This window comes from Ischnura elegans, chromosome 4 (genome assembly GCF_921293095.1).
Source record: "Ischnura elegans chromosome 4, ioIscEleg1.1, whole genome shotgun sequence".
NCBI lineage: Eukaryota > Metazoa > Arthropoda > Insecta > Odonata > Coenagrionidae > Ischnura > Ischnura elegans.
Genome location: NC_060249.1, coordinates 130,512,292 through 130,525,082, shown reverse-complemented (window position 1 = coordinate 130,525,082; position 12,791 = coordinate 130,512,292). Strand labels below are relative to the sequence as shown.

General features: G+C 36.9%; 1 protein-coding gene and 1 long non-coding RNA gene across 2 annotated transcripts; both read left to right on the top strand.

Moving 5' to 3' along the window:
• Positions 1-5,164: 5,164 nt before the first annotated feature.
• LOC124158062 lies at positions 5,165-6,945 on the top strand. The gene is made up of 2 exons (XR_006864694.1): positions 5,165-5,248; positions 6,837-6,945. It is a non-coding gene; the product is annotated as an uncharacterized LOC124158062 (long non-coding RNA).
• Positions 6,946-9,836: 2,891 nt separating this feature from the next.
• LOC124158248 lies at positions 9,837-12,134 on the top strand. The gene has a single exon (XM_046533440.1). It carries the CDS (start codon positions 9,837-9,839, stop codon positions 12,132-12,134), a length of 2,298 nt encoding a protein of 765 aa, XP_046389396.1.
• Positions 12,135-12,791: the final 657 nt, after the last annotated feature.

Sequence of the window (12,791 nt, the reverse complement as noted above, 5' to 3'; positions counted from 1 at the left end):
GCATCTACGGAAGTGCTGAAAGTTTGGCATCCATTTTGCCATTACTCTGGATGTTTGTCGCCCTGGCCGTAAGAAACCCATAACAAGCTTACTTGAGAAGCGACTTCCTTATTTCTTCCTTTCACCTTATCTCAATGACTTATAATGTGCTAGCTGGGTATATAACTATAGTTTCCTTGCAAATGCAGCTAAACACAACTTTCAATTCCTGTCAACAATTACACTACATACGTTGCCTGCCTAACTTGAAGAATGGATTTTATGTCGCCTTGATCCATCCGGAAGCTTCATGCACAACATAGGCCATTTCATAATAAGGAATGACCTTGGCAAATGTCCAGTCGGCATTCAGAGTGCTCAGCTTGGCATCGAGCGATCGAGGGTACAGGCCAGCCGTACAGGCTTGTTTCGTCATCACCTCTATTTCAAGATGGCGGACCGTTTTTGGCGGCGTTTAAAATTGTTCGAATTTTGATTGCTAATAATTCCATCATTACTTTTTCAACGCATCTGTCATTCATCCCAATCAAAATTAAATTACATCAGAAGTGATATACATTCGTTTTTTTAGACCGTTCTGATAGGCTTGAACAACCCTATTGTCTTGCATGGTTATGCTGGGGTGTACTGTCTTTTGCTTCATATGAAAGTGTTGCGGCGAGTTATCTGATAACTATTCAGTGCTCACGTTCCTATTAATGCATTGCGTTCACAACTGTCCTTTGCTGATAGTGTTGATTGCCTCTGACTGCCTGTTGGTTTAATTGTCTTGCATGGTTATGCTGGGGTGTGCTGCCATTTGCGTCATATGCATGTGATAAGCAAGTTGTCTGATTGCTATTCGGCGCTCACGTTCCTATTAATGCATTGCATTCACAACTGTCCTTTGCTGATTGTGTTGAAATGCCTCTGACTGCCTGTTGGTTTAATTGTCTTGCATGGGTATGCTGTGGTGTACTGCATTTTGCTTCATATGCAAGTGTTGTGGCTAGTTATCTGATAACTATTCAGTGCTCACGTTCCTATTAATGCATTGCGTTCACAACTGTCCTTTGCTGATAGTGTTGATTGCCTCTGACTGCCTGTTGGTTTAATTGTCTTGCATGGTTATGCTGGGGTGTACTGCCATTGGCTTCATATGCATGTGATAAGCAAGTTGTCACATTGCTATTCATTTGCCGGCCTCGGTGGCGGTGGGGTAAGGTCCTCGCCTGCCAAACCGTAAGTCGTGGGTTCGAATCCCGCCTGGGTAGGTGATCCCTATCCAGGGCATGGATGTTAGTGTTGTACTTTGTTAATATTGGAAACCCTCGTTGTAAAAGGCCGTCATGTGCTGTTTACGGGGGATGTGATAAATAAACAAAAAAATAAATTGCTCATGCACCTATTAATGCATTGCATTCACAACTGTCTTTTGCTCAATGTGTTTGAGTTAGCAATATTTCTTTCCTTATCCCTGAATGTGAGGTTATTTAAATGCCTTAGTATTTTTCCGTGCTTTATAAAATTGTTTCGAACGTAAGGCATTGAAGTGGTGATCTATTGTTTTTCAGTGATCTTTTTCAAATGTTAATGTTGCCTTGTTTTATAAATGTATTACTGTTTATTATCAATAAAAATAACTTAATGTTTAATTACCATTGTTTTTTTATTTAAAAGAAACAAAAAGTTTTGTTTTTCAGGAAATTCGAGTATTAATATTACTGTATATACTGGATGACATATTTGAATACCCAGTTTTGCCGCTCATAGTCAGTGCTGCCATCTATCGGCAGTCACGTACACTTTTTTAGGGCTGCCATCTATGAAAAGCACTGTACTACGTCGACTAAGGAAAAAGCGGGGGGAGGTGAGGGGAGGTAAGGTACCTCCTCTTAACATGGCAGTTCACAATGGCTGGTCGGCAGTCTTAGAGAATGAAGAAAGAGTCAACCTCAAGGTATACCCGACGGCAGCGCAACGTACGGCTAATATCGGTACTGCTTCCATTTTCTAATAGGGTTGTTCACCATATTTTTTTTATTTAAGAAATCGAAAGATCGTGCTTCAGAAGGAGCAATGACAATAATATTATGCTATTTTCTTCATTGTACATGTTAAGAGAAGGCTTTAAACAGTGACAAATTTTACGTTACGCCAAAAAGCCCTACTTCCATCTTGTATTGATGTGTGACGTCACAAGCCTGTAGATGCCCTACTGCAGTGTTGTTTAAGTGGCTCAGCAGGGTTATTCCACTTTTTTTCAAGATCTCCAGCGTCTGCCGCCAGATCAGTGTTTAAAGAAAATCCAAATTTATCCTTTAGTAAGAGTAATAATAAGCAAAATTACCCTTAAGCCGATGTCCCACTGTCAAATTTGCGTCAAAATATTTGCATCAAAATTTGATGCAACTGACGCGCACCCTGTCCCACGGTCAAAATTTTGTCCAACTAGCTTTTGGTCCTATCGTTTGTACAAATCACCGATTTGTACAAATTGATAGGACAGGTTCTAAATTTTCGTCCAATTGGATGAAACCGACCAATCACAGAGCCTTTGACAAAAAAGCATCGCCAAGCGCTGACACACAGGCCAAATAGGTTAAACTTATTTATCGTCTGCATGAGTATTTTAATTAATAATTATGTATATTATGGACACAAAAATAAAATTTGTTGTATTCCACACAGTATGCATTAAAAACCCAACCGGTTTCCACCTTTTCAGGTCGTTATCTTAATCGTAAACCTCTAGATAAGGACCTGAAAAGATCGAAACCGGTTGAGTTTTTTCATTAGTATTGTATGGAATACTAAAAGGTTTAGTTTTAAATTTATAATATCACGATACCACGAAGTGAATTCACAAAAAATTATTTCAAATATATATATGTTCGTGATCGTCTATTTCATCGCCTGGTGTGGCCCTAAAGGTAAATATGAGCAAAAATTTGTCTTGTGATCGGCGATGGAAGCTCTCAACTAGGAAATCCGTAATAATCAGTTGATCTTAAATAGAAAGGAAGCGATCTTTAGAATCGCAATACCAGGAGGGATGTTTTGGAAATAATAAAAGATTTACTTAAGGTATCGAGGCCGAATTTTACGCTTTGTGGAAGGCATACAATGCGAGCGAGCAGCTGGAGAAATGACTAATATGAACTGACGATTCTACCTATGGAACACTACAGCTGCCCGTTTCTATTACTATGATTATCGGATAAGGACCTTATTTTAGAAACCGCTAGATTAGGAGAGAAAAATGTGATTTATATGCACGCTTACAGCACTATTCATAACATCTCCTCAACCACAATGTCCATCGTTTATTAATAACATTTTCCTCGCGGGAATAAACTGCCTCACGTTTGTATCCTGGCGTTTTATTCTGCCCTCGACCTTGCTGATAAGGGACATGAAAATATCCTCACTTGTCAATTATTATCGATAATAAACGGGAACATCGGCGACCAACTCCTTCTCCAACATGTTTATTCCAACGCTTTCATACCCCCTTTCCGACCAAGGCCAAGTTCAGCATTCCTTCTGTTTTCTTTTTTTCGCATCTTTAATGTTCAAGAGGCCTGTTCAGACAATTCCGCCTGCTAAAAAAGAAAGAATTCTCCACCTCCACAAGTTTCCTAATTGTTTACATAAATATCGTCTTTCGTTTGTTTTTGATCAAAATGAGATGCATCGTGGGACACCCCCAGTCCAGTTGTATCAAAATATTTGCATCAAAATATTTGGACAAACATTTTGATGCAAATATTTTGACGCAAATTTGACCGTGGGACATCGGCTTTACTTGTACATGTTTATTGCTCATCATATCATAAATAGCACTACAACGTACACATTTCACGAGTTGTCTTTTTGATACATATAATCAGTATATTCCGAATCAACTGATTCAATGAAAAACTTGACTCACAATAAATATAAAACACTAATAAAACATGATAATCGGTTTTCCAATCACTCTGCACACGCTAAAAGAATTTGCACTCCTTGAAGTTCGAAAGATTCTCCACACCTCACTTCTCACTCATCACTAACGACTTAGAATCAGTTTACGTTATTTCACATTGACATTTCGAGGACAATGAAATGAATAGGCTGAAACAAATTGCTAAACCGGTTATTGTAACATCAAAAAACTTCGAATTTCACTATTACTCTTACCCGTACTCTTACCGTAACCAAAATATGACCAAAACAAAAACAAACAACAGCGCAACGAAATTCGTGAAATGTAAACACTCGTGAATGCTCAAAATGAATAGGTAATTACATCAAACGCATCAAACGGAACTTAGAAGCGAACAAATGATTGAAAATTAATATGCGTTCAATGTATCCCTAAAGCACAACTAGCTCAAATATGAAACATATCCCCTAGGCAATAGTTAGATACCTTAGATCGAAATGTATAGGGTTGATTGAACTAGCATGGAAGAAATAAATAATTTCGTCAAAGCAGTTACATTCACGACTCACTTCACTCTTTACTTCATCGTCTATATGCAATCATTCACTTAGGGGTACATCAAGGGCACAAATTTTGTTCACTTGCACTAGAGGCACAATGAAAGTTCACTGCACGTAGTTTCCTAGCAAATCCCTAGTAGCACAAGAAATGTTGAGCATATGCTCAGATTATGTCAGGGAAATATGTTTTGCACACAACATTAGCATATGCTGAAAATATGTTCAGCAGATGTTTAAAACCACATGTTTTCAGCATATGCTCGAAATATTTCCAGCATATGTTCAGACGATGTGTTGAGCATATTTTCATAGAAATATGCTGCACATGTGTTCAACAAAATATGTTGAGCATATATACGTAGACATATGCTCCACATGTGTTCAACGAGATATGTTGAGCATATATACGTAGACATATGCTCCACATGTGTTCAACGAAATATGTTGATCATATTTTCAAGAAAATATCTATGCGTTCTGAGAAATATTTCGTCGACAAATCAGCGATCAGGATTCGAGTACTGCATGCTAGTTTTATAATTAATGTAAAGGAATATATCTAGTTCTAGTTTATTCTAATTCATATCAATTCATAATTTTAACCAAGGCCCTGATTTTAACACTTTAAAAATAATTGAAGAGCGAGACGCATGCGTCGACGTTGTTGTGTGTGTTCTGATGTTGCTATGATTTCATTGCTCAAATCGGACGTTGTTTACGTTACTTTATACAAGAGGAGAGAGCCCAGTTACCTCGGAATCATCTAGAAGCATGAAATGTAAGTACATTGGTAGATAAATATATGAAATTACTATTTTACAATTAGTACTAACTGTTCTTGTGTGATATCGTAAAAGTTCTCAATCGCTGTTTATGAACGGATGAATGTATGATATTACTATTTTAGTTCTGACTGTTCTTGTGTGGTATGGTAAAAGTTCTCAATGGCTATTTATGAACTGAATTGTGGTCGTAAATGCCGTATTAAGTTATTCCTGCCCAATGTAAATACTTGGATCGAATATGATGCCTGTAACCGAGTGAGTGCGAAAATTTTCGATCAAAATCAATCATAGCCACAATAAAATGTGAAGGAAGTAATAAATTCTTGGTCAAGGCTTAGAGCCTGTTCTAATTTCGTTTGAGAATCTATTCATAAACTCTTTTTTTGTTCATGCTAATATTGTAACAAGGCCATAAAATTATGATAACAGCACCATTTCATGAATGCTAAACTAATCGCTGGATGATGAATTAGCCCTCTCTTTCATGGTATCATTTTGAGGCATAATTAACTAATTTGTAACCAAGTATCATTAACGAACTTATTTTGTGAATAACTGTCGCAGCGAAGTGCTAACAGTAAATATGAGTAGTCTCGACTAGGAATCATGTTAACACAGTTGCACTCTGATATGAGGGAACGAAACAAAGAATTGGCATGGGTAACCCATGGGGATGGCTCAAAAGTAGTGCATGATACGTACTATCGTTAGTTTTTCCATCAGATTACTAAAAATTTACTTTAGCACTTAGGCGATTCACTCAGAAGTAAGGGGACAAAAATAATCGAGTTTATTTGCAGTATCTACAGTATTCCTGTGGTTCGTGCCTCAAATACTAACCAAATCTGGCATATATATTGCTTGGGTTTCACGGATTTCAAGACATACACCATATGCGCATTGGTATTTATAATTTCATGGACAATTAGAGACCAAAGTCACATAATGTGTATCTTAAGCGATTTTTTATGGAATATAAGGCTCCACATTATAGTGGAATTAAATTTAATGTTGTCAATTGAACCGTTTGTTCTGTTAAACATGATACTCTCAGGTTCATCATAATTTTCTTGATTTCCATATTTCATCACATATTTTAAACAATGCAAAATCTGTTAATGAGAAATGTCTGTTTAGTCATGCAAAAAAATGACATTTTTATTTTTTGAAGAACTTCACCCTCTTGCATGGAAATGAATCGGGTGTCTTAAAATGTTCATGACCTCACTAATCTATTAGTATTATCTTCATCTAGCTCTCAATAATTGTATTATGTTGATGGACTTACATGGAAATGTATTGTAGGATTATTGATATTTAAGACCAATGTATATACACTAGCTGACATGAATAACTTTTACATTACATATTGTGTGAACTTATGATGCAATACTTCCCTTACTGCTACTTCCTCTCCTTAGTCTGTCTCATGCAAATTTTAAATTTTGCAACTTAATGTTAATTTACCATTCATGAAAGATGTCAATATTCACCATTTTCAGGTTAAAGAAGTAATAATTTTTTGCTGTTCAGTGCTTGTTTAGTGGATAAATATTGATTTCTGTTTATTTTAATCTACAGATGCTCCCCACTCTCGTCTTATGTTTAGCAGTGCTGATAAATGTGCCTTTCTTGAGTTAACTGGGGAGTGGCTACGATGGTCGTGCTGCCTGAAGAAGACTGAGAGAAATCAAGGAAAAGAATAGGATTGAAATATTTGTTGATAATGTTAAATGCTTATGTTTTTTTATTAGAATAAATCTACTTCATTATCAAATTGCAGAACTATGTCATACTTGATTCTCCTATTATATCCTATGTAATCCATTATCTACCAATTGATTACATGTTCCGTAGGAGCTCCATCAAAGGATAAAGTGGCAGTAGACTTTAATAATTGCAAATAATTTGGGCTAAAGCATTATAGTGGCTCATGATACCACCTATGTATCAATATTCTTATTAATGTTACTAAAACATGCCTTAGCCCTTTTCCTTGTTCGTTCAATCTTTCGTACGTTGTAATCTAGCAGTGTGGAGTGTAATGCTTTCAGATGCACATGTGCAGTGGAGCTGGTGAGAGCTGTACGATGACAGGGCTAAAGAGGATGTTGAAGGGTTAGACAACATGATAATCAGTACCATCAATGCTTTATTCCGTCGAATGCTTATCATTTATAAATTTTAAATTAACATTGGCGATTTCAAATCCTTGACCAAATTTAGTTGTATTAATGATTAAACATTTTCAATTTAAAGTGCTAATCTGATAACTTGAGTGAATGCAATGTGTAGGTCTGACATCATGCCCTAAGTCTACAGTGAAAGGCAGGAGCGGTAAAAAGGAGAGAATTTGTGCATCTATAGGTATTGCAAGGTTGTAAGGGAATACTTTTCATAAGGGGGATAAATGGATGCAACCTAACCCTAGTGAAAATCTCCATAGGATTTCTTTTTCCTTTAGTAATTTGACAATGGGAAATGATTGTTCCTATAGGAAAATTTTAGGTTCCTATGGGAAAATAAAATTTTCCTGTAGGAACATAAAAATTTCCTATAGAAACAAATGTTTCCCATTGTCAAATTACTATTGGAAAAAAAATCCTGTAGATATTTTCACTAGGGTATGCTGAGCATATTTTGGGAGAATGATGGGCATATGTTAAAAACATATGTTGGGCATAATTGGATACCATGCTGAGCATATGTTAAAAACATATGTTGAGCATAAGTGGGTAATATGCTGAGCATATGTTAAAAACATATGTTGAGCATGTGTGGAAAACATGCTGAGCATATGTTGAAAACTTGTGTTGAACATATGTTGAGCATATGCCTTGCCGGACATTTACATATGCTCAGCATGTGCTCAAATTATGTTGAACACATCTTACATATGTGTTGAAAATGCCCTGAGCATACTCTGAACACAAATTGTGCTACTAGGGATGCAGCTATACAAAACTTTCAATTCCTGTCAACGCTACATACGTTGCCTGCCTAACTTGAAGAATGGATTTCATGTCGCCTTGATCCATCCGGAAGCTTCATGCACAACATAGGCCATTTCAAAATAAGGAATAACCTTGGCAAATGTCCAGTCGGCATGCAGAGTACTCAGCTTGGCATCGAGCGACCGAGGGTACAGGCCAGCCGTACAGGCTTGTGTCGTCATCACCTCTATTTCAAGATGGCCGACCGTTTTTGGCGGCGTTTAAAATTGTTCGTATTTTGATTGCTAATAATTCCATCATTACTTTTTCAACGCATCTGTCATTCATCCCAATCGAAATGAAATTACATCAGAAGTGATATACATTCGTTTTTTTAGACCGTTCTGATAGGCTTGAACAACCCTATTGCCGTTTTCGCAATAAATAAGAAGTAATTGATGAAATCTTGTAGTCTACCAAAAAGGTTGACTCTTTCTGTCGGTTAGTTTTGATTTAATACTAAGGAATTGAAGAAATCCAGTAGTTTACCAAAAATGTTCACTCTTTCTGAGGCACTGTTATGATTACATAAGAAGTAATTGAACGTAAGAAGTAATAGGTCTCTGGACAAAATTTTAATATCCCTTCAAATACTAACTAAAAATCGTAAAATATAGTAAAATAATCAGAAAGGCCACTTTAACGCACTTATTTCACATATTTTTTTTAAGAATTTACAAAAGAAATGACCGAAACAGTTCCAAAAACACACCCACTGCAAAACGTAATTCCATTGGTATTCCAGGTATTTCGCTGGAATCCTCATTCCATGGACAGGTGAAACTTAATTTTCAGTTCCAAAAAATGTCCTCAAAAAGCAAACCACAGCATCACGTCTTATTCATTAATCTCCAGAATTTTCCCTGCATAGTGAGCAACTGACTTTTTGCTGCTGAATCTAGCCAGAATCCAATCTCCACTTTGAATGTTAGTCAGGCCCGTCGCGAGGGCGGGGCAACCAGGGCATTTTGCCCTGGGCGCAGCAAGTTGGGGGCGCACCGTGTTCGCCGACGAAATTTTTTTTTTAAATATCCTTGTATGTTTTACTTTCATATTCGATAAAATATCCTTATTACGAAAAAATATTTTCAATTATATTTTCAACTCTCCCGATTGCAGATATATCAATGTTATGGGGCGGGGGGGGGGGGGGAGGGGGGCGCACGATCCCAGTTCGCCCCGGGCGCCAGATCAGCTAGCGACGGGCCTGATGTTAGTGACCGAATTTGTTAAACTTTTTCGACTCATGCTATCTTGTTTCAGGCATTAATACCATGTCGTCTACATCCTCCTCGTCAGAAGACATGATATCCAATGCCCTATCATTGTGTCATTGGTTATGTATGAATATGAAATTTGGTTAAGGTGGTACAAGTGGAACGCCGAATAAAGATGGCGGTTTGAGAAGTTTCCATAGATCGTTCGTGTTATTGCCACATACTTGTTCTATTCCCAATTGTCTTGAACCTATGTGTTTAGTTATGGTCTGGGCACCACCAAATATAAGTTTAAACATGGCGCAGTCGTTAGACAAGTTGGGAGGAATAAATAAGTATTAGTAACTGGTGTAATAGTCAAATATATCATCATGGACGCGTTGTTGGCATCGTCGGTGAAACTTCCACCAGATCTCGACCTTCAGGGTGCCAATGCTGCTACTAAATTTCCTGCGTGGTTGGATGCATTTGAAGATTACTTGATTGCCATCGGACATGATGAATCGCATGATAAAGTCAAACTATCACTGTTGCGAAATATTATGGGGGAGGAAGCCCGCAGTGTTCTGTCAACGATCCCAATGACTGGCGAGGAACGCAAATCTTATGAAAATGTGACCAAAAGACTTGGTGAATATGTGAAGCCACGGACGAATGAGTGTTACGAACGATACTTGTTTATGGATCGGAAGCAAAATGAAGGTGAGACTTTTGGCCAGTTTATGACAGCATGCAGGAAGTTAATTAAATCTTGCAATTATAACGATACAACGGATGAAGAAACCGTTGAGGAGAAAATTTTGAGGGATAAAATAGTGCATGGTATTAGGGATAAAGTTATCCGTGAAGGTCTGTTAAGAGTTGATAACTTAACATTGAGGAAGGCAGAAACTTATTGTCGAGCGACGGAACAGAGCAGACAACAGGCAAACAAGATGGAAGAAATAGGCGACACAGCAGGTACAGTAGTGGATGCTGTAAAAACCAGACACAGGCAAAGCAATTCAAAACCCCAAGGTAAAGTGTTTCAGAAGAAAATATTTAAATGTACACGATGTCAAACAGAACATGGTATTCGTCAATGTCCAGCTTACGGGAAGACATGTCGAAAGTGTGGGTTGAAAAATCACTTTGCCGTCTCGTGTAAGGTAAAAGCTGTGAAAAGTGTAGAAAATGACGATGAGAATGAATCTGATTCGTCTCTATTATTTTGTGAAAATGTGAATGTTGTTTATAATGCGACAAAGGGTGATCAAAGTGTGAAAAGTGTTGAAAGTATTACTCAAAATGTTACCGAGTGGTTTGCTATACTAAATGTGGAAGGTAAGAAAGTGAAGATGAAGCTAGACCCAGGATCGGAAGTAAATGTAATGCCTTTGTGTATTTTGGAGAAACTTGATAAACCAGTAAGCTTACGTAAAACAAATGTCCAGTTAGAAGGTTTTGATGGTAGTAAGAAAAAACCTTTGGGTGTTGTAAATTTATGTTGCAAATCAACTAACAATCAGTCATGTCTTGATTTTATGATTGTTGAGTGGAAATGTAAAGTTTTATTGGGTTTACCAGGGTGTTGTGCGTTAAATCTTGTTCAAAGGGTTACTCAAACTAATGAAAAAGTGCACCAAATAAGGGCTCAGAAAGCAAAAGTGCCAGATATGTTAAAATTTAGTGCTGAAAGTAAATTTATTTCAGAGAACAAAGAAGTATTCCAAGGTCATGGGCAATTTCCGGACAAGTGTTCACTAAGTATCAGAGACAAGGTAGGAGAAATATTGTATCCTCCATCCAGAGTCCCGCATGCCCTCATGGATCAGTTTAAGTGTGAATTGGATCGATTGGAAAAAAGAGGTGCTATATGCAAAGTTGAGAACATGAGTGATAATGCATGTGTTAATAGAATTGTCTTGATTGAGAAATCAAACAAGAAGTTGAGACTATGTTTGGATCCGTCAGATCTAAATAAAATTATTGTTAGAAAACCTTTGATTCCATACAAATTGGAGGATATTTGCATGAAATGTAGAGGAAAAAAAATTTTTAGAACCCTTGATCTGTCAGAAGGGTTTTATCAATTACTATTAGATGTTGAATCATCTTGGTTATGTTGTTTTGCTACACCGTTTGGTGTTTATCGTTACAAAGTGTTACCTTATGGGTTAAGTAACTCAGGTGATTTATTTGATGAGAAAGTGTTAAAATATTTTGGTAGCATACCTAATGTCATTGTGTGTAGAGATGATTTGCTTATCATGGGAAGGTCTGATGAGGAACATGATCAAGCCCTACAAAATGTGATCAATACTGCCAAAATGGTTAATGCCAAATTTAATGGAGACAAAATGCAATTTAAGAAATCTAAGGTCAAATTTATGGGACAAATAATTTCTGAACAAGGGATGCAAATTGATCCTCAAAGAGTAGATGCCCTAAAGTCACTTAAGAGTCCAAAAAATAAGAAAGAGTTGCAAAGACTTTTAGGCTCATTTAATTATGTAAGACGGTATGTACCAGATATGAATCAGGTCATGAAACCATTATTTCATTTATTGAAGGAGAATGTTGAATTTAAATGGTTGCCTAATCATGATAAGGTCCTTGACAATCTTAAAGATAAAATTTCACAAGCATCATCCTTAGTTCCCTTTGATCCATGTGGCATGTCAAGTTAGATTGCTGAGTATATTCAGAAATGCAGACCCTGTGAAAAGTTTAGGCCATTTAAAACCAAAGAGAAATTGACCCCTCACTCTGTGCCTAAATTTAGATTTGAAAAGGTAGGAGCAGATTTATTTCAATTTGGGAACAAGTCTTTTTTAGTCATTGTTGATTATTTTTCACAATGGTTAGAAGTATCTATTATCCCAGATAAGTCAGCACATTCAGTAATAAATGCTATGCAACAAATATTCAAATGGACAGGTTTTCCAAAGACTGTCAATGTACCTTTCATGTCACAATTGTGTCAAAGTTATTTCCAAGAAAGAGATATTACTCTTAGAACAAGTACCCCTCATTATCATCAAAGTAATGGTAGAGCTGAGCAAGGAGTAAGTGTTGGCAAAAAGTTGTTAAAAAAGTGTTTTGAAGATGGTTCTAATTTTCATGAAGCTCTAATGGAGTATAATAACAGTCCAATCATTAGCTTAGGAGCCTCACCATCTCAAGTACTAAATAGTCGCATTATGAGGTCTAGGTTGCCAATATCTCTATGCCAGTTAGAACCCAAAATACAAATGGATGTGTATGAAAAACTGTGTGCAAGACAAAGTAAGATGGAAGGATGGTATAACAAGCAAGCTCACAGGAAGGAGGAGGAATTTTTTAAG